The 23,080-nt window shown below is 35.6% G+C and overlaps 3 protein-coding genes across 19 annotated transcripts in view; 1 reads left to right on the forward strand and 2 right to left on the reverse strand.

The window, feature by feature from the left end:
- The window catches only part of GluRIB (Glutamate receptor IB), a 219,046-nt gene extending 205,097 nt beyond the window's left edge, over positions 1–13,949 (reverse strand). For 4 of the 9 annotated variants that reach the window (XR_001101659.2, XM_012377077.2, XM_012377078.2 and 1 more), the window contains exon 1: positions 6,913–7,471. Coding sequence is in view for 8 of the 9 variants with exons in the window: in XM_012377077.2 (XP_012232500.2) it covers positions 6,913–7,243 (331 nt within the window). In the remaining variant the exon portion in view is untranslated. Of the gene's footprint in view, positions 1–6,912; positions 7,474–13,048; positions 13,088–13,381 lie in introns of those variants that run through there. The other 5 variants (XM_012377079.2, XM_012377080.2, XM_067357086.1 and 2 more) reach the window with 4 other exon arrangements.
- TfIIEbeta (transcription factor IIEbeta) lies at positions 11,028–12,762 on the forward strand. 5 transcript variants are annotated; one of them, XM_012377092.2, is made up of 6 exons: positions 11,048–11,143; positions 11,220–11,264; positions 11,352–11,450; positions 11,704–11,962; positions 12,055–12,264; positions 12,336–12,762. In XM_012377092.2, the coding sequence occupies exons 3-6, from the start codon at positions 11,389–11,391 to the stop codon at positions 12,648–12,650; spliced, it is 846 nt and encodes a 281-aa protein (XP_012232515.1). In that variant the 5' UTR covers positions 11,048–11,143; positions 11,220–11,264; positions 11,352–11,388; the 3' UTR covers positions 12,651–12,762. The 5 variants fall into 5 exon arrangements, with proteins under 5 accessions (XP_012232513.1, XP_012232515.1, XP_067213423.1 ...); XM_067357322.1 differs by having other exon boundaries at positions 11,048–11,080; XM_012377090.2 differs by having other exon boundaries at positions 11,028–11,080; positions 11,220–11,450.
- Positions 13,950–15,331: 1,382 nt separating the features above from the next.
- Positions 15,332–22,706, reverse strand: LOC105678082 (ras-related and estrogen-regulated growth inhibitor). Of its 5 annotated transcripts, none has more exons than XM_067357339.1 (7): positions 22,346–22,706; positions 20,797–20,910; positions 18,262–18,318; positions 17,127–17,200; positions 16,787–17,053; positions 16,520–16,707; positions 15,332–16,453 (listed from the first exon to the last, which is right to left on the reverse strand). In XM_067357339.1, exons 2-6 carry the CDS (start codon positions 20,891–20,893, stop codon positions 16,552–16,554), a joined length of 651 nt encoding a protein of 216 aa, XP_067213440.1. In that variant the 5' UTR covers positions 20,894–20,910; positions 22,346–22,706; the 3' UTR covers positions 15,332–16,453; positions 16,520–16,551. The 5 variants fall into 5 exon arrangements, with proteins under 5 accessions (XP_067213440.1, XP_012232543.1, XP_067213448.1 ...); XM_012377120.2 differs by having other exon boundaries at positions 15,332–16,439; positions 16,516–16,707; XM_067357347.1 differs by having other exon boundaries at positions 15,332–16,449; positions 16,516–16,707.
- Positions 22,707–23,080: the final 374 nt, after the last annotated feature.

Raw genomic sequence — 23,080 nt, forward strand, 5'->3', positions numbered from 1 at the left:
TTTCCAGCAGAAATTTTCAACAATAAATTTCTCTCTATAGAGATAAATAATATCTTAGAAAGGTATTCTTATAATATACCATAAGAAGATATCTTTTGATATAATTTTATTTTCCAAACGAAGAAAAATCGTTAAGATGTGAAGAATGTAGTAGAATAAAGGAAAAACTTGTGTACCGCGGAAATAATCGTTTCTGACAATACGGCATGAGCAAAATAATTTTATACAGTAGAAATGTACACGCAAAGGGCGCGTATTATCGCGAGCGTGTTGTGCGCATACAATGGCAAATACGCTTCTCGTAACAATAAGCCCCTATTGGCTGAAAACCCTTACGACGTCTCCTATGAAGACATACCAGCTACGAGGAAAAGCGGCTCGGTAATATCGGATTACTCGCGGTCGTCTCTGATGCTTCTACGCTTCTGCTATTGCCGCAACGATAGTAATGGCGGTGCGCAGTCTATAGTGTGGAACCGTAGGGCGCGTACGTGGCGGCAGGGTAACGTTATTCCCCGACACGAATGGATATGCGTTCCATCGACATCGATGCTCAACAACCAGACAGCCCGACTGGCATATATTGTACGACAAGCGCACAAGGCGCCCAAATGGATCGTACAGGCACTTCCAAGTATTGTTATAAACACTCTGTTAAAAACAGACGTCGAATGCAGCGCAGTCGTTCGGCGGTATGAAAAATCGTTTATCAGATGAAATTTTGCAGAGCTTCGCGATTGTTATGAAAATACGTATTGTTGCATTTGTCGTAAAGTCTTGCAAGAGACAGCTTCATAATGTTTTCTCGAATAGCGGGGACAGTCAGGGCGAAGAGGATTGCACGGTGAATTGGATTGAAGTTAAAAACTCGCAAACCAAGTAAATTATAGCCATGGGGCGCAAGAGTAATTGTTCCGTGGCGTCCAAGAGAATTAGTAGACCAAATAGAAACGTACGGAAGTAAATCAGTGTTCTTCACTTAAAATCCGATTTACTCGCCATTACAATACGATTTATCAGGTTCCAATAAACCGCGTAACGCTTGCGTTACGTCTAAAGAAATAACCAAAATTAATAGAGACGTCGTGAGAATGCGCGCCGAGTCACGCCACAGATTAACCCGGCCAACTTTTATTTTTATCCCGTAACAAAGTCGCGTAATCCTCTTTCCCCAGCGGGGATGCGCGTGATAATAAATACGCAAATATTCATATTTGGAACATACGCTCTTCCATGTGTAATTGCAGCTGCCCCTCGCTAACGCGATGATTCGAAAGTACTGCAAATTGACCGTAAGAGCGGCCACTTGAAATATGCCGATGAAGCAAATCAACCGAAACGCGATTGAACGCCGTGGAAATGAAACCGCGGAATCTTCGGCCGCAGGAAATTTCGGAAATTCGCGAGCTCGAATTTCTATATTAATAGCTTTAACACACTAAACGCGGACGCCCACTCTATGCACCGTGCACGCGAATGCCAATGATGTGCTGCAGGGCACGATTCACAGAGAGGGCATACCGGCGCGCAAGCGGTGCGTCGTGTTCGACCCCGGCGGAATACGCGTCGATAGCCGTATACGAGCCAGCGGTTTTGTCATTCTAATAGGGAGGGCAATGCATCAATTATAGAAACACAGCGCAGCTTGGTCTGGCATTACACGGTCGCCGAATAACGCGGCCCGATTGCGCGCGATTATGCGAACAATAAATTGGCAGTCGGATGCACCACGCACGAGACATTCCGACGTTTCAGCATGTCTGCGTCGAACGCCTCTCCTTTGTACCGATAAGGATAATAGGGAAATTCTTGCAGCAAACACCAGCATTAATTCATTCCTCGCAACTCTGTTTCGTTTTCGCGCTGACGCCTCCCCGGATCCGCTTTAATATCAAAGCGCGATTCAAATCATTTCGCATTTGAAAAGAAATTCACACTTTTAATATCTTGATTATTAACAAAATTATTGCAAAAATTGCGCTATTAAGCAGTCTTTTATGTTGCATTGATTTTTCAGCGGAACACGCGTAATAAGCTGCGATTACGCAATTAAATAACATTTTTTGACGTGTATCGGGATGTAAGAAAATTGCCCGCATAGTTTTGAAAACTCATTTCAACCGTTTGACCATTAAATCGCTCGCCATACTCAGACGGCGGTAGCGGATGCTTCGACGGGTGCAGCGGCAAGAATTTCCTCTCTCTCCGACTCTCGTTTTAACTCGCGCAATACCTCGGACGCACGAAAATTCGATTTCGCCTTCCTATCTGCCGGCCTCTGGCAACGGGAGGCAAATTCTTCGACAGTGTGCAAGGCAAGGCACGATGGAAAGGCTACGGGCGTACGGTCCTGTCTCCCTTGTCTGGCAGCATCGTGCTATTAATCGCATTAGGCGACCGACGGGTCTGCTTGAGTGGTAGATGCCCTCGCCTTCCTTCACAAAGGCATCGCATGCTGGTATCTTCAACCGTGTACCATGATACGGCCAGTGGACGCGCATTCTAGGTATATATCAATCACATACCAGGAACGCTTAGAGTTCCGCCGAGTACTCACTGTCACTCGATTAAATCTTTTAATAATCATTAACGCATCCGCAAAAGTATGCTAGTCGCGTACGTATATTTCTCATTGCAAATATTTTCCACTACTCTACTCGACAAGATATAGAATTATAAAAGATATAGAAGATGCGGAATTCGTCGGAAAAGTATCAATTTTTATTTAATATCGGTTTAAATATCTCGAAAAATGACAGAGTATATCGTTTTTCTCTCTTTCTGTTAAAGAAAAGGATATAATTTTAATACGTGTTACAAAAAATGTAATATTTGTAAAAACAAATGGAAAAAAAATTTGTGATTTTAACTTTTTTTTGTGTAATTAAATTAATTTTTTGTCGTATAATTAACAGAAAACGATTTTGTCGACTTATTGACAGTTGTGATCAAATAAATTTCTAACTTTTGTAGGAGAGAGATCTTGTCTGTATATTTTTCTTCTGCTCTTAAAGCCTTTAAAACCAACAGAGTTCTGAATATTCTGGTGACATTGCAAAAACATTAATGATCGTAACTGGTAAAAAAAAAATTTTTCCAACTTGTTGCCAGTCGTGATCAAAGAAGTCTCTAATTAATTTTTTACAGCTTGTTAGTATAAGTACAACCACAACGTTTGCCTAATGTGAAAAACTTACTCTCCTTTGAACACTATAAAATATATTCCACGCGAGAAATGTACTTTTAAAATATTCAGCTAAACGCGAAAACATCAATTAAACTGCGTATAAATAAATTACCGTTACTATGAAAAAAAATTCTTTCTGCTTCGAAAATATGCATTTCAAATTTTACGCAGATGCATTTCTCCCTTAATTGAAGGATTTTATTCGACCTCATATGTGATATCTCAGCTATCTCTGAAATTTACTGCTACTTATCTATAATCTTTTTATCACTTTTATCACTTTAAAATCCTATGTTTTCATAAAAATGATGGAAACAGTATTAGTTTCGCTTTCAATCGTTTAAATGGCGAGAAATATCGTTCGTGGAAGTACAATCGCTTGGTGCACTACTTTATGGTCGCGCGGCTAAACGCGAAAAACAAAACCTAAAACTCGCTTTTACGAATGTACGCTTGCGTGCACATTAAGTTTATGACTTTAATGAAAAAACCAAGTCAATGGCGCGTATGTGCCGTGTTAATGTTAACTGGAGCGTTGATACCCGATGCGTCGTAAATCGGGGTCAACCGTCTACCTTTCTCCGCTGTTTTCACTGTCCCTTTCGCGTAATTCCACCGAAAGTACACGTTGCGCAATGTCTTTGAAGTACGACGAAGCGCGCTCTTCGCACGATGAAGGAGAGAAGCGCGACTCGCGTGTGCGGCATGATTTGAACGCGGCAACCCCTTCGCGCGCCATATTCAACCCCGTGTCGACGTCACGGTGTCGACTTCCGTGCCACACAACCTTCTTCGTCTTTTCGTCAACTTACTCGACGCGCCGGTTTCTCCTCGTTCGCATAACTGCGGAAGCGAGACGCCGTCATTTCTATAGACATTCATTATTCACTGCTCGCTCAACGCGCTTCACTGTTCCCTTTCTCTCCTCGTCGTGTTTCTCTCTTTCCCTTTCTTTGGCTCACGGCCCTATATGTACCTGTCTATCTTTCAGTTCCACTAGTTTTCTCTATTTCCCGCCATCAGGACTGCTGTTCGCGTCCGTTAAAATCGGCAACGGCAATAATCCGTCGAGCTTTTAAACGAGCATCGTTCGCCGTTCTACACGCGATGGACTTTGTCGAAGGATTTCTGATCGAAAGAGCTAACGGAGAAGAAAGGTGGAGAACACAAGAGCGAGTCCGGTGAGAGACGGAATATTTCATGAGAACGACGGAAAACGTTCGCGCACGGTAATCCATCGGGGCAGTAATGTTTTGCACAATTCATAGCAAACGCGCTAAACGCTTTTTGATGGCTCAATTTAATTACAATTCGCTTCGATTTTCGAACACGTGCCATCAGCTGCGCACTCATAGAAACGATTAAATTGCACTGCTCGAATTGTTATGATATTGTTTCTATATGGCTTTATATACGGTTGCTTTGTTTAAAAATGTACAACGTAGCAAAAATAAAAAACGCAAAATCAATTTTTAATAGCATTTCTATCCATCATCGGCTTTACGGCGTTATGCTGTTTGTCTTTGCGATTCATTAATTTAGCCACGTTAACTGATTCGCTGCATCATAGTTAATTATTATGACATTATGATGTAGGAGAGGCTTAACACATAAGTCGCGTGTAAATTCTCATTCAGTTGTAATTTCAATGTTGAATAACATATGACGACTGCACAATCCAAACTGATTGGTTAATATGGACGGAATTAATTTTCGACTACAGAAGATAATGGAATGGAATGTAAGCTATTACATAGAGATCTAGCGGCATATCGAATTAAAAATATCGAGTATTTATACATAACGCTGAAGCGTTTCAAATACAGACGTGCAGCCGTACAATCAATTGATTAACCGCTATTACTATATTATACATACGCGTGCTGCAATCTCGATGTGTCGATATATTCCGCTGCTACGTAGCGACCACGTTGAATACACATCAAACATCGTAATATCATATCCGTCGAAAACAGGCAGTCGCGAAAAATATTGTTTGTATCTATAATATTGGTAATGATGCAAACCTCGACAATATTTACGCGGGCCATATGGTGAAATATAAATAAACGTATCGTAAAAGTACGTAAAAAGTTAAACATTCAACGAAGTTATTGATGATAAAAAAAATATTTTGTAAGCTTCCAATATTTATCAGAATGGAACTGCGCGCCCAGTAGTATTTATGCCATCTGTATATTTTTTGAGTACCGCTTTGGCCGCTTGTAAAAATGCTTTACGTTTTTTTCCGTAAAACTCGATCACTACCCGAAGTAAAATCTTCCATGCGTGAGAGTTCAAGATCTCGCTGTGACATGTTAAAGTTCGGTCTCCTCCAATGAGAAACTTTCGCAATCGTTCGCCCTGTGTCTCTTCTTTACGCGCTCTTTGCTTTTTTATTTGCCCATATCTTCCCATTTCCAAACCGTAAAAGGGGATCGATAAAACCACAACCAACCTCAACCAACTTAAATCATTTATGTATAAGCAACTCTTTATCTGCTTATCCCATATAACCCGAGATTTTTTAGAACAATGGTCACCGACTAAGTTCTCTTTTTAAGATGGAAAAAAATTTCTGTCAGTTTTATTTTATATTTTTACATTATAATAAATGTAAATGTTTTTTCGACACACATTTATAAATATTGCATATCGCATATGCATGTTTTGATATCGTAATTTTTATTTTACTTTTACGTAATAATTTGAATTAACAAAATATTCTGTCAAATTTTTATTTAAGATATTTTATGAAAAAATAAAGCCTAATGTTTTGTACGTAAAAATATGTAAATCAAAATATATAGATATGCAAAAAAAAACATTGAAAATAATAATTATTTTCAATTTCTGCATAAGATCCATTTAAATCTATGTTATTCACGGTGTTTCATATATCAGATTATAAATATGACAAAATATACGTGAGAAACAGAAAATATATTAAATATAAAATTAAAAAACTGAAATAACCAGATAATCTAAAATCAATCCAGGGGATTTCAATTATCTTTGTTTTCACGGAGAAGCAACAACAACAACAAAGTGTCGAGTACTGAACAAAATAATTTCAACTACACTTTGTTTCACGGAGCACGTTTTCAGACCGTAACGATATCGATACGCAAGAGACGTAAACAACGCGTGAAATAGGAAACGTTCTTTTGACTACTATATCATCCGATATCGACAAAATTCTATTCTGAGTTTTACTAATGTTCCGCATACATCGCATCAGCCATTGCGCATAGAAAAATATTATCTCAAACCTTAAAATGCATTCGAAAAATAAAGCGCGAATTTGAGCACCGGAATTAAAAGCATTCCGATAGAAATAATAGCGTTGTGTGGATTGCAGTATTATACATTTCGAAGCTATTTATTTTGCTGTATTTTTATTTTTATTTTTTTTTATCTGACAATCGACATAGCTTGGCCTCGGTGGAGGAGTGCCGATATTATTGCTGGAGCGTGCTGCGGCAGTATTTAGAATACATAAGCGAACGGTATGTTTGCGTACGATGGCTATGTACACCCGAGTTCAGTAACCCTTCTGCCGACGGCAGACGTGCTTGACGAGGTTGAGCCCGGCGAGCACTCGACTCTCGGCGCGTCTCTCGCGAAATATTGTCTATAGCTATACGAGCACGGTACCACTCGGGAATTCCAGTGTCGCGTACAGGTGATACGTTAACGATGTACAACACACAAACAGCACTCACCAATGGGAATCTTGTCCGGGAACGCCGCGGGCACCAGGACCAAGAGGACGGTTAAGGCCATGGTCATCATTGTGGCAGTAGATGTTGGTCTGTTGATTTTCCCGGTACCAGTGTTTCTCGTGTTCTCTTGGGGAATAACCGACGCGGCGACACCGAGAGAAACCGCGGTGACGCGATGCCGCCGTCGCGACGAGGGTGGTCCACCCGTTTCGTGAACAACCGGGAGCATCTTCCGAGCTCCGTGGTCTGACACAAACTGCCGTACTCCACTTGGCGTGAACTCGGTCTCGCCTGAACCGCCCCAGCATCCCTCTCGTCCTCTCCACCTCATCTCCGCTCCCACCCCTCTATTCTCGCGCGCCTCTCTTTCTCTCTTTCTCTCTCTCCTCTCTATCTACCGTTCGTGGACCCCCTTAACCAGCAGCCACCCCAGTCGGCCGTGCTGCTCGCCCTTCTCCGACGCGTTGCAGCGCTCTCGCTCTCAATCCCCCCCCCCCCCCCGAACCCGCTTCCTCCGTCACGACTTCCGCCACCACCAACGCGAGCATCCTCCATCCTCTCTCTGGCGTCCCGCCATCCCTAACTTCCCCCCCATCCGCGCTCTATCCACTCTCCCTCTGTCGCGCCCTCGTGCTTCACCACGGTAGTTCGGGGTGGAAGCGTACGTTTAACGCGCATGTTACGATAGTCGCGGCGCGCGTGTTCGTCTCGGAAATATTCCGCGCACCTGCTGACTGGCATCGCGCGCTACCGATACCGCTACCGATACTCTGCCGATGCGCGTTGCACCACGTCGGGGTAGCTGTCGATAGGCCGGAATTAAACCGACACGCAAGTATATTTCCGCTCGCGGCTTCGTTAGCGGCCCAACTCGACGCCACTCGACTTGGTCGCGCAGCATCGCGCGACTCTGCGTACGCTCACCAAAACAGCATATCATGATGTAAGATACACAATGTAAATAAAAAAAATCTATTGTAATATAATTATTTTTTTAATTACTTGTTATAAATTAAATATATCTTTATTTTTCAAAAATTTATTTGTAAAAAATTAAAATATCTGATATAAACAAATTGATCTTTGTATGAAAAAATAGATTTTCATAAATATTACGTTGAATAATTTTATCGAACATGTTTCTTAAATAAGCCACATGTATAATATTCGATACAAAAATACGGCAAGATAAATAGCTAATATGACATTGCAATCGCTACATCGCAGTGCCATTATCTCGATCATAACATAAAAGAGTTGAAAACGACTACATTAATCAGTATTATCATTAAAACATGCCAAATTTATATAAAAAGGATATATAAAGGAATAATTGATCGTATTTTTCATTTATGTGGAAATGAAATGTGAATAATGGTTTATATGAATTTATATGAATTTCATGTTAAATTTTCCACGAGTGACGCAAATTCTCTCAATCTGAAATTGTTTCTCAACAAAATCGGATTTTGACGAATGGAACAGTTTTAAATATTTCTCTATGTTAATAAATTGTCCGGCTTTGCAGTATTAAATTTAGGAGTATTAATTTTAATATTATCTTATTTTAAAGGTTTTAAAGGTGTCGCAATTTTATTATTTATTTTGAAAAAATCAATTTTTGCAATATTAAGATAAATACGTTCATCAAATATATTTTTATCGAATATGTAAAAAGTTTTTTATTCCGTAAAAAACTGTTTTATATTACGTGCATTTAATGCGCATTAAATAGACCATAAAATACGTTAGCTTAAAATTTTCATTGCTTGTATACGAAACAATGTAATAAGAACGACACAATATCGTCTTAGTACTGATAGAAAGAGTATCCGATATTACATACGCCCGTAACGTTCTCTTTGCCAGGAAATTCATAAGAATAAGGTATAAGTTACCGGAAAGCGCGCCGCGTCGCAAACAGTTTCGTCTAATATATGCGCGACGCGTCTTCGCTCGTTGCTCGGATAACTTTCTTCGTCGAGGTTTTAAGCGGTCGGACGGTCAACTTTATACGTCCGCGCTAGCGAATTATGGAAATCCTTCCTGAAAAAGTTCAAAGTGCGGTGAGACCATGCTAACGTGTCAAAAGGTGCAAGTCGTTGTCAGAGTTCGTCAAAAGTTTTGACAAAAAGTATTAATGTTTATCTTGATGCCATTACGTTATTATGTTATCTTATGACAACACATTTGTGAGCTAATAATAAAAAATATTTTAAAAATTTGAACTTTTTTCGCACTTTGAATTTTTCCAGGAAGGATTTCCATAATTTGCTTGTGCAAACACGCGCTTGTGTGTAGTAATTTAGCCGTTATTGTATAGCATTGTATATTATCGCAAGCGTTGCGTCATTAAGAAGAATAAAAACTGTATAGCATTATAAGATTAGAGAGGTCTATATATTTCTACAATGCAACGTTTATGTTACGATACAACGATTTGATATGCTGAAGACGGGGGTGATTTATCGCTTACACCTGACGACAATAAGTTCGCGGATCCATGCCTAAATACGAAGGTTCTCGTGCTCTTTGACGCGAAAGTCATAACGCCAAGTGCGGAATAGAAGCAAGCCGTGTGTGTTATATCGTTCGCAAAACGTTCGCGTCATGCTAGAATCTTGGAAAACACGTCCGAGAACTACGGACCCTAGGCGCGTATTCCGCGTGTGAGTAAGCGATCGTAAAACGCTGTCGATATGCCCCTCGACGCTCGATCGTCGACCGATGACGAATTGTAGAGAAACCGACTTGTAATCTTTCGCGCGAACACCGTCGACGTGTCGCGCGAAATTCACGTGCACTTTACGAGCTCACGACGACTTGACGCTCGTAAAAACAAACGTCGTCGCAATGAAAATTAACTTCGAATTATTCGCGCAGAATGCAGAATACAGTTTTCAAAATTCAATAAATTAGTTGACTTAATTAGAAATATTGATTAAATGCTCTTGTTGACCTTAAATGTATCGATCTTATCAATGTATATATCACAAACAAACAAACAATTATATAATCACGTCGTATAATACGGAGCCAATGAATTGCAGTGGCGAGACATCGATTGGTGAGTAAATTTTACTCATCAATCGATGTCTCGCCACTGCGATTCATTGGCTCCATCATTGCCCCAAACATACATTAATGTGACATTAATTATCGCTTATGATATGACCAGTCAACTCACGAGTTCTAAGGCGATACATTTTCGACGCAAAATATGACGATTTCAAAACAATCTCGCGTAAAGCAATTCTGTTCACTAAAAAATTCGACACAGCTCATTGATAATATTCGATGAAACAGCATTGCAAATAAAAAAATATCGAACGCGAATATTTTTGGAAATACTGATACTCTCGACGTGCAATTATAAACGCGATACACTCTCGTTCGAATATATAATGCGAAGAACAACGATTGCCCGTAATTTTATTCGACACTTTTGTCATTTTCGATGAAGATAATTTCATGACGATACTCGCGTGCGAGGATTCAGCGAACAATATCCAACATGATACTACGGATGCGATTGATTTTACGAATATCAAAAGACTGATCATCGCTAATTAACACTTTATGACGATCGTCTATTGCTTGATTCAATATTCTATTTGCACACAGAATTTCAAAAACTTTAAAAACTCAAGCGAAACGCAGGACGGCGCTCGCTCACGTTCGACATTTTTCGTTATCGTTCTATGAACTAATTGATGTATACGTAATAGATATCATAATAGATATCATGTAATTTGTACAATAAGCATATGATCAACTGCCATTTTATATAAAGCAAAATAAAGGATCTCTTTTTGCTTCAATTGCAATTATAATTTTTTCCACATATATAGAATCATAAAATACACCAGAAACTATTTTGCCAAATTATAGATTAAAAAATAAATCTTGTGCTACAAATAGTTTGAGGATAATTTAAAAGCGTTGATATTATCGACTATTTTCTGTCCATAAAAATGCAAAACTATAAAATGTATTATTGTTATAGATATGTATATGTTTTTTTTAATAGCACTTAGAGAGAGAATAATTATACAAATTTGTGAATAATAAAAAAAAATGGTCGATAACGTCAATGCTCTTCTATTCCTGCGCTCACTTGATAATAACGAAAAGTTGTTCAGAGTGAGCTATGGTGAGCTGTCAGACTGTACGTATCATGAGTGTATGCACTGTAAATCAGTAAGAATAGTGTATTCTATGCATTAAATATGTAATTAATCGATTTATCTGTATATATATTTTATAAAGGTAACAAATTTACTTAGAAAAACTTTCAATTTTTTCAGATTGTGGCAAAAATTTGGAAATTGTGACTCAAGTATTCAGAAGAGGTTAGAATCTTATTAATTAGGTTAGAAACCTAGTAATTTCAAATAACATATGAAGTGATGTTATTAGTAATAATATCATGAAATAAGCAATTACAGTGCGGACACTATTAAAATTTGTTGCAAAATGGATCCAGCTCTACTTAGAGAGCGAGAGCTCTTTAAAAAACGTGCTTTGTCTACACCAGCGTGAGTATTCATGTTACTACAGTTGTTATATTATTATTTTTCTAACATGCGTCATATATTTTTAGAAATAAATTGTGTAATTCAATAATATTTTGTATTTGCTTGCGACAATTCAATACAGACAATTTTTTTTCACTTGCAACTATAAAATGTAATAATACTAATATTCCAATATCAAAATCATATTTATATCATGATATTTGTATTGATTATACGAGAATATAAATATGTATCTTATAATATACAATTGCAGAGTTGAAAAAAAGAAACAGGAAAAAGAGACTACGAGAGATGAACCGTCAAAGAAGAAACTTAAACCATCGTCCATATCTACAGGACCAAAATTGGATATCGTTAATTACAAGACTATGACTGGCAGTACGCAATATAAATTTGGTGTATTAGCAAAGATAGTTAAGCATATGAAAGCAAGGCATCAGGAAGGAGATGATCATCCATTAACATTAGAAGAGATTTTAGATGAAACAAACCAATTAGATGTTGGATCAAAAGTAAGCTTTAGTATACTTTTTATCAATTTACATTTCAATTTTATTTTTATTTTCAACTAAAGTATGTCATTTATGTTTTTATATGCTTTTAGGTCAAACAATGGCTTCAAACTGAAGCTTTAATAAAAAATCCTAAGATTGAAGTTACACTTGAAAACAGATTTGTCTTTAAACCTATGTATAAAATTAAAGATAAAAAATCCTTATTAAGACTTCTGAAACAACATGATCTAAAAGGTTTAGGTGGTATATTATTGGAAGATATACAAGAGAGTTTGCCACATTGTGATAAACATTTAAAAGTATGTAATATATAAACATTTCTCTCTGGTAATAGTTTGCTAGAAAAATGTTAATTATTTGTGTGTTTCAGAATTTACAAAATGAAATATTATATATTATGCGACCACTTGATAAGAAGAAAATTGTTTTTTATAATGACAAAACAACACAACTACCTATAGACGAGGAATTCCAAAAATTATGGAGAGCTGTTGCAGTAGATGCAATGGATGATCAAAAAATAGATGAATATCTTGAAAAACAAGGAATTAGGTCAATGCAAGATCACGGACTCAAGAAACCAGCACCAATCAAAAGAAAGAAACCCCTTAACAAAAAGAGACAGTTTAAGAAGCCAAGAGATAATGAACATTTAGCAGATCTTTTAGAGACATACGATGATTAAATCAGAAGTTACGAATGTTTTACTACACAAAACACGTTTTTACAGAAACAAATTATGAAATGACAGAATGTAAATAATATCAAAGTAATAAAACTTGCTTATGAACAAATTATATTATGAATTCAAAACACTACAATGCTTATTTCATTTAATAATAATTTAATAATATTTCATTTTTAAAAATTACGAAATGAATATTACCGATTTATAATATTTCTTTATAATTTTGTTTCTCTTTCAACCATTATATAATAAACAAATATATTCTTGAAGTGTCCAGTTATTTTTTTTGAAGATATTGATATATGTATCCTTTATTTTGATTTATATTTATAATGTGCATATGTATTATCACAATTATGTACATATTTAAATAATAAACGCATAATTGTACTCACTCATTGTTGTACTCTAGCTAAATACGCTGTCAGCTGTATCTGAAAAAATTAATAATTAATCATTAATGTTATTTTAATTATTATCATACATTTTGTGTGTTAATTATTTCACATTATTCAATAATTTTTATTAAAACATAACTATGTATAATAAATGATGTAAATAATAATTTTAAAAATTCAATGTATTTTCAATAAGTGTTTTAACAAATATTTTGAAATATAGAAAATATTTAATAAATACAAATTGTAATTCTTGTATATATATGTTATTAGAATTTTAATTCCATTGTGTTATCACAATTATGTATATACGTAAACAATTGTACTTACCAGCTAAAGTATTGTAGTCTGTTCCACTCGTTGTATATTATATTTCGTCTTAGAATTGGATATTAGCTCCATCGAAGAATACTCAGCATTGTGCACACATTCCGAATGAACGAAACGAATAACTACTTTGTTGACGGTTACACAAACATCGTCACGTACACACGTACACTCACTACACACACGTACACAAGGCAACGATGTTTTATCTTATTTAATTCCGAAGAGATGAATGTTTCACATACTATATTTAATGAAAAGTATATCGCGCTTCAATTTTCTTAAATAAAAATAGAGATTATTTTGCGTTTTTATGATATTAAAATCTGTACTCACTGTAACCTGTTTCAGTTCGCGATTCGACCGGATACCACACAACAAAACTCCATTAATCGCGAATAATCGCGGTAAGTAATACGTTCCGACACTTTCCCGTTACTTTAATCGGCACACCCGGTATAAATTCGCACTTATTACACACTTTTAACACGTATAAAATACGCAACTAATCTCAAAAAGCGTTTGCGCTTTGCGTTCTGAATCGACGTTGCGGAAACAGTGTAAGTACATGAAGAAAATGGCGCGAATAGCATTATTCTGTTTCGAATAGACGTCAACTTCACACGACAAGATGATCCATATATTTTACAATTAGTGGTAATACTACAATGCTATGCGCATCATTTTCTTGGTACTGTATGTAGTTTCTACAGAGGTTCGAATGTTAGATCAAGCTCTATGCACGTACAATAACAATTATGTTTTACCTGATGTAATTTTGATGAGCTGAATTTAAGACATGCTACAACCTACAGAAAGCACACCGACTATGATTTTTTAGAAACGATTTTTGTGTTTAATCTAGAACTTTCGCGGTAAATAATATATTCAATCTCTAACCCATCCATTATCTGACACTACCGACACCAACTGGTATTTATTATACATATTTAATACGGATAAAATTCTAACAAAGTACATAATTATTGAATATGAGATTAATCACAAGACATTCGCGCTCTGCGTTGCGATAGAGACTCCGTCTTCTGAAACTAACAACCGCTTCATGAACGCCATCTGTACTCTACCGGTCGCTGCGTAAGTTACCATACCGACCTCGCAATGTCTATCTGTTCGGAACAAAGAGCGCGAATGCTTTGTAGTTAGTCACACATTTTATTGGCATTTTATCCATATCAAAAATATATAACGAGTACGAATTTTGATCGGAAGTGTCGATAAAAGTGACGGGTGATTGTCAGAAAATATTACTTGCCGTGAATGTTTGTGATTAGCACTTGTTTTATCAATCGTTTGGCAGATCGTGGATTCGAATAGGTTATAATTCCAGTGAGTATATTTCGATGTTGCACATACGTAAAATAATCTCAATATTCACTGGAGAGGATTAACAAACGATAGATATAACGTATTGAAAATTCAGCTCATCGAAATTGAATCACGTAAAACATGGTTGTGTTGTGTTCGCGTCTATATCTAGCAACCTCCGTGTGACCGCCAAAACAGTTGTTTGTTTTATTCGCCCTGAATGAATGCGTGTACAAATATGTGTATGTAATACATTGCAGTATCCTGTTTTACCTCGCGTTTTATCTCGCGTTTTTTGTATCATGCTGCGACAAATTTATGACGTGAATTTTGCAAAAGTGAAACCTATGCAGATTAACTTTCATCTGGTGGTGCGTCCGATTAAAAACTCATTGATTCCTCGGTAGACTTAATGCGGAGCAATCTACGACCGGAAATCTGCAACGGATGGAGCTAACTGCAATATTTTAACTGGTGAATATAATTATTTTATTAATTAATTATGTATGTTATGAAAACGCATACATATACAATTACAATTTGTATTCATTAAATATTTATTAAAATATTTATCAAAACATTTATGAAACATTTATTACAGTTTTTTAATAATTATTCACACAATTGACAACATATAGTTGTTTTAATCAAAATAAGAATAAATAATACATAATAGCTCACATATATAAAATGTATGATAATTTATATAATAAAGTATATATTAATTTTTTCAGGTACAGTTGACAGCGTACTTAGCTAAAATACAACGATCGGTGAGTGAATTCATTCAGTACATTTGTGTTACGCAAAATACTGATATCATCCATTGTCTCTTCATTCATCAGGATTTACTATGTAATTATTCAGAACTCTGCTTTGACAATCACATTCTCATCTGTAATTTATACATTTAAAAATAAGTAGTAAAATATAAAATTACTTTTTTCATATCTTAACAGGCAAAATTTTTAAATTGCATACAAGTCATATAATTTATTACTCTTAAATTCTAATTACAAAAGAAATTATTAGTTAAAAATATAGATTTTTATAAACGTACACATAGAAAAATTTTATACAGAGACATAAATTATAAGAAATTGTATTTAGAAACAAAAATTTTGAAAATATAATTTATATAATTTTAATATACATAAATATATTTTTTACTTAATCTTATTATACATACATACACATTTAATCGCTTAATATTTTTACAAAATAGTAAATTGTCAAAACGCAGTTCTGAATACATAGCTGATGCAATGAAAAAGTTGTAGTTATTATAATTGCTTACATAGCAGTTGACATAATTGACTCACTTTTACGCTGTGCATTTCACCAAACGGTTCTCTTTTTTCACCGGACGTCGCAAAATTCGAAATTTTTTTTGAATATGATACTTTTCGCGAAAATAGCTCTTCTGCAAAATGGCTAAAAAATATCGATATATTATATTGTTTTTTATTGTAATTCTATTATAGTTTTTTTTTATACAGATTTATAAAAAGTATACCAGCAATTTTCTGAGCTAATGCTCAATTTATAACTCATAATTTACACAAAATGTGTTTTATCTCGTATTTGAATTGTATCACAGTATAACATTTTTGCGATAGAATTTCTCGTCCTGTAATATGTGTAATTAAATACACCTTTTTCGATACTCATCGGTTTTTTAATGGAGTTGATGTGGAGTAGTTGAAGTGGAATTTGCAGTGGATGAAACAAACTGTAACATCCTAGCTGTTGAATGCAATTATTTATTTATTATTTAAATATGAAAATAATCTTGATAGCACACATACCTACACAATTGCGATTATGCATTTCAAATAATGATGTTATTCTTTCGGCAAGGCAGAGTCACTTTTTCCACGTGAATAAACACGCGTCGCTTTACTGCCAAGCATTCTATCCAGCAAGGATTGTTTGTTTCTTCTTCTGGCTGCGAGAACTTCTCTGCATAATTCGTGGAAAGATTCTGCAACTTGAGCAACCTACAAAAATTTTGATTGTTTGAAAGATACGTAGTAGTAGATATAGTATCTACACGAATTTAAGTCGAATTGCAAATACCTGCTCAGCGGCAGTTATTTCACTAAACCAGCATTCAAAATCCTTCGCTAGTATTTCTCCTTCTTCGGTACTGACTTGTCGTAAATGAACCATATCAGCCTTATTTCCAACAAGAGCGAGCGGCATTGCTGCTTCGGGATCGGCTACTGCGAGGGCTTCTTTTGCTTTTCTCACAAAATTAAAAGAGCCTCTATCTGTTATCGAATAAACTAGTAGCAAGCCGTCCGCCCATTGTAAAGTTTCCATTGATGGCAATTCATCCTCACTCTAAAATATCATTTAATTCATTACATATGAAAAACTCTGTAATATGTAAGATTTTCTTCTATACAAAAAATACCTTTGGACAAGTGTCTAAAATCTCAAAAAGGATCGGTTCTCCGTCAACTAATACCTCATGCTTGTATCTGGTTTCTAGAAAATAAGATTTGCATTTTATGCAAATATAATATTCATAGAAAAACGAAATTTTATCAAAAGATAAATTAGCTATTTTATAACAATTTATAACAATGTGAGATAAATTTATTTTAAATAGCTTTTTCTAAGAAATTTAATCCCTAAGTATCCGCGTCATGCTAATTTGATCTTTTACTAGCACTTTTATTATAAGAAAAATTAAAAAGAGGCTAACCTCATATAAAATTTTTTACTATTAAAAACTTAATTGATATTGATAATCGTCAATTTATTTGATCTAATTTGACGTCTTTTATTCGAACATGAAAAAGAAACGTATAAGCATGAAATTTTGCAAAAATATTAGCAAAATAGCAGACACAAATTTTTTTCTTAATTTACTTATTTAATAATTTATTTGTCAAATGATTGATAACATTTTTTGCTTCGCTTTATTTGTAATATATTCTGAGAAGTATTTAAAACATGATGAGAAAATATTGCTGCTTCACAGTAATTTGTATAAAAATAACGAAAAATTAATTATTTAACCTAACATAATCGTGATTTTCTTATAATTTATTCTAAAATGTAACAAAAAAGTAACATCCTTGCTCACAAATTTGAATAAGTAAATCAAAGAAGCGCGATATCTGCAACTATCTGTGTAACTTTCTACCACGTAAGTGCTTAACAGACCAAATTTGTATATCGTTAAGCAGCCTCTCGGATCGCATTTAGTTTGAGACGCTAATACGGCACGTGCTTCTCCTCTGTCTACAACCCCGTTTGTATTTGTACAAAACGAGGAGTTTCGTTCGAGTATCAACCTCGCATTAGCGCCCGTCCTGTCTAGTGTCAAATTCGTCTTCGATAAATTTAGAACGGACGCGGACTGAAGTATGCACAGGGAGAATATACACGGCCTTAGAAGAAGATTACAGTTGCTGGCAGTTTTTCAAACTGACGCGTTATTCTGTCGTACATTTTGCCATACACATATACCGGTTCTATAAGTCACGCGAATTGTGATAAATCGATATATCGGCGTTGTGATATATTGAGATTTTTCTTACCTGATTGATGATCATACTCTCCGATGTATCTTCTCGTCAGGAATCTCACTGTCAATGCTGAAACATAATAGAAATATATGCTATGTATCTATATAACTAATTTCAGCATGATGTAATTATGTTGAATGCGATATAATTGAGTTGGCAAACTTTAATGACCGTCCACTGACTACTCGCGTAATGTTGCGTCTCGGATTCGTGTACATCACGGTACTTTACATCGCACCGATTTGTTATACATAGCTGCATATACTTTTGCAAAAGGAAGTTACTATGAAAGTACCATCTTTTGGTTGTAATTGCACGCAAATGTTTATATATGTATGTATATGTTTCAAGCTCTTTGTTGTCTCTACAGTTTTTTTTAGTAAATAATCTAGGTTTTTTTCAACAAAAAACTGATGAAATTAAAAAGAGCCTGTAACATGTACAATCACATTGTATACTATTTTAGTGCAATTTAATTATGTTGTACAATTTTTCTGTATACAAATTTAATTAACGATTGATAATTAGGTTTATAAAATTTTCTAATTATTTGAATAGAAATAACAATTTTTAATTCTATAAACAAATTTGTGCTGGATCAAACATCTACTTGAGACTCTTGCTATCGGCTTCTAATTTTTAGTGCACTGTGGAAGTAGTGTCCATTTTATTAGTTTCAATCTCGTAAAATGATAAAAATCGATCATACGGTGATCTCACATTAATGCACGATTTTGCTTGATATGATGTTACATCTGAACATATTGCGATTCGATCGACAGAAACAAGAGCTACAACCTAGTGACCCGCTTTGAGATATACCACACTATTTTTACCACAAACTCGAACCTGCCACGGCGCCACAAAACCTTGCACGAGCAGTGCGTTAACGCCACCGTGACTTATTTCATCTTGAAACGTGATGGACACGCTTTCTTTTCGTATATGAATCATTGGTTTATATCAATTTGAGCGATGTTCAGCGATGGGCAAACAGCCAGAAACTAATTTTTTGACATTATAAAATTAATTCTCTCTTTCTTGCAAAATTAATAAATCTATCAAAGTGGATGAAACAATTTGCGAAAAGAAAAAAACAAGGAGAGAAATAACTCTCAGATTATCTGAATTTAGCGCGATAAATTTATTATCGTTTTATAAATGGATTCGAATATCGAAACAAAACAAATAAAGATTTCGCGAATGTAAAGATATTATAGCATATCTCTACTTGAAATATACATATATTGTCTGTAAAATAGGTTATTCTCTCTCTTTCTCTCTCTCTCTTTCTCTCTCTCTCTCTCTCTCTCTCTCTCTTTCTCTCTCTCTCTCTTTCTCTCTCTTTTAATCGACAGGGACACGTGTATATTTCGCAGTACGCAAATTTATTAGCAATTGGTTTATTTGCGTTGAAATTTAAACCAAGATCATTGAGAAGCTACCACGTTTCTTGGCGACTTAATCTCAATGTCAATGAAAGAGAGTTTGATGTATACCGTTCTGCATCGAGTTCTGTTGGAAACGCCGATATTTCATAAAACTTTTGGTTACAAGAATTGAAATTAATTTCGACAAAATTAGAATCTTTTAATTTATTAAATAGATGTGATAATAATTCTAATATATTTCAATGAAGAATCGAAAAAGTGTTATAAAACTTATCTAAAAATATCTAGTAGAATTAAAACGTCTTTTAAACTTTTTATCCGGACTAGCAGTTTAATGTACATTGCATTGTTTTTGTGTAATTATAAAATTGTATTATTTTTATTTACACTGCGTAAAGAGCTGTCGCAGAGGAGAAATGTCTTTTACACGCACTCTATACTCTATGTACTCTTACAATGTTTTTAGATATTCCTGTTGCATAGAATACATAAGAAATAATATTTTTTTAGTATGACATTTCAATCGTAAAGAAATATTATGGAAAGTATGACTAATCGAGGTTGGATGATGATTCAAGGCAAAATTTGCAGTAAAACTTTATAAATAGCGATCACGCATTTGCGGCAACTCTGCCAGGGACGGACCAATTATTTACTCATCTATGCCTTTACACTTGCCATTACCGAAAATACGCGCGGTTAGCTACTCCCACGGTCCTCAACGTGTATCTCATATATGCATCTTTATCACGCGGGATTTTGCGCGCTACTTATACGCGTATTTGTATACTTAAATTTAGAACGTCAATGCTTTAGATTCTCTCTTGAAATATGTTTACTTTCATCTTCTCGTTATACTTCTTGTGAATGCTCGTTTCGTAGGCGACTTTGCACGCGTCATGAGCTGCATGTGTGTGTGCGAATAGGTTTGTTCTTAATTAAAAAATCTTCCGAGTTATCCCAGATTCGCGAACGCCTGAGATTACAGCCTACAGTTATCGTGACCGCTCGGCACTTTCGCCATTACGCTATTATGTTTGTATTAATGCCAACTAGGACAGAGCGCAGCTGCACGAAAGCGTTCTTAAAATCTTGTCATTAAAATTGAAATTTCATTATGATAAAAGTTTGGTTCTATTGAAATGCATTCACTCACCGCTCTTGCCGACTCCCGGTGCGCCTATCACAGCCACCTTGACTTCGCACAGCGAACTCTTCTTCCTTCTGATGCCTCTAATTGCATTTGACGTCATACTATGAGCATTTGTCACTGCAGAAAAGATTAGACAGGACGGCGTTATATGGAACCGTCTAAGTACTTGAAAGAGTTTCCAAATGCATATTAAATCGTCCTCTTTATTGTATCAGAAAAACGTTCTTAAAATTCGATAGTTTTTACTTTTATGCATTTTGGAAAATAATAAGTATTATGCTATAATTATTATTTTTATTAATCAATTAATTGCTTATAATTTTGAATAATAGTAGATAAATAATATACATAAATAACAATATCAATATTATTATTATTTTACTTAGAAAATTTAAATATTATTTGCTTATTTTTCATTTATTGTTAATTATTATAGCAAAATTTACACTTTGTTGTTTGAAATTATCAAACTACGATCCGTTCACCTGGTGTTTCGTTTCCTTGTCAGCACAGTAAAGGAAAAACGAAGATTTTTACAACACTTTGCGGCATTCGCCGCTTGTTTCTCTTTGGGGGCGCGTGTTTGAATAAGTCGCGCTACACTTCGGAAAAGGAAGGAAGGGAACAAAGTAAGAGCATCTAGAAGCGCAGAAAAAGAGAAAGAGAGACGGAGCGAAGGAAGAGCGTATAGGAAGAGAAGGCAAGATGTGATGGGTACATTAATAGAACGGTTTGCACACACATGTTCGCTGAAATCTCGGGAATTTCTTCTACTGTCTAACAATGTACCGGGGTTAACAGATACCGAGTACGATGGAGACGATAGTGCGATGTGTTACGAAATTTCCGTGTAATCCCGTACATGTCGATCACATTAGATTGACACCGTTCTTAATTGAAATTGATCAAAGGCTAGTGACTCATGTTATTAATTTATTATTTATGAATCAATTCTTGAATCTTATGGCGGACGAAGCTGGTGCGAATGCTTTTTTTATTAATCGTTAAAGTGTTAAAGTCTGCACCGATGTACTTAACGACACACTTTCTTAAATGAAATGCACGTTAACGGGTCTCGGGGCATTTCACCGCATAATAAAGTAGTTGCGATCGTATAATGCAGATATAAATAGATGCCGCTATAACAACGTAAAAATATGCAAATGAGTACACTTAAAGTGGAGAATATTTAACACAAGTAAATATAGTCTTTCTTGTGCCGCGGGATACACACTTTCTCCTTTCCGTTTCATAATTTGGAAAACTTTTAAAAATTTTTTTATCTAGTTTAATGTTCCCCGATTTTATTTTATCTATTTGAAAGGGGTATTTTCCATGAAAGATTTAAAAAATTCCACACTAAGATTTCGACAAACTAAGGATATACATCGTATTATCAATGTAGAGTGATTTCATCGATAGAAGACAGAAATGCAATTTCTACATAAGTTATTAATTTGTTTATATATAAAAACATAATATGTAGAAAAATACATATTATTCGTATTATATATAAATTAATTATATATAAAATACTTCTACTAGAACTTACCAGTCGTTTAAATTACACTCCGCTACTAAATCGCTATTGTTTTACTTCGTCCTCTTTTACACGCTTTATCAGTTCATATCTCAATCAAACTGTTCATCGAGCAGCGTAGGAATGCATAACAGGATAAAAAATAGAGCAGCTCGTAATATTATTATCTATTGACAATTAATTTCGCGGCTCGAACATCAAAAGATCGAATGCGACGCAGGCTTGTCTTCGGGGATCGTGCATAATACACCTGCTGTCAGATCGCACAATCGGATCATGCGGAGGCAAGAAAAGGCAAATTTGTTGATAATCGCGCGTGTGTCACGTGGACGACAAGCATCCCGTTTGAAATTCGCAGCGTGAACCACCGTGGTTCTTGGTCTCGGCACGACTGTCTCGCCCCATTCTCTTCTGGCGAGTCGCGAGGCCCGCCGATTCCCTTATTGCTCTTAAGCCACGTACACGCGGTACCCGCTTCCGGTACAGATGTGTGCGCAGACGAAGGCCGAGATTCGAAACGGCCGAGATGTCTTGTCGGCGTCACGAAGCGCCGCGACGCGACGCGCCGTCTTCGCGTCCGGATAAAATTGGAGCGACTTTGAGAAGCGAGAAATCATTATATAAATCAGTGTTTTCTGGAAACTCTGCCAAGCATTGATTGAATCACAAATAACATCTTTTAATACGTGAGTATTTGCGTAGCGTTCCTTAAGAACATATTAGAGTTCTTATTGAGAGGGTTTATAT

This window comes from Linepithema humile, chromosome 1, assembly GCF_040581485.1.
Source record: "Linepithema humile isolate Giens D197 chromosome 1, Lhum_UNIL_v1.0, whole genome shotgun sequence".
In the NCBI taxonomy this organism is placed as follows: domain Eukaryota; kingdom Metazoa; phylum Arthropoda; class Insecta; order Hymenoptera; family Formicidae; genus Linepithema; species Linepithema humile.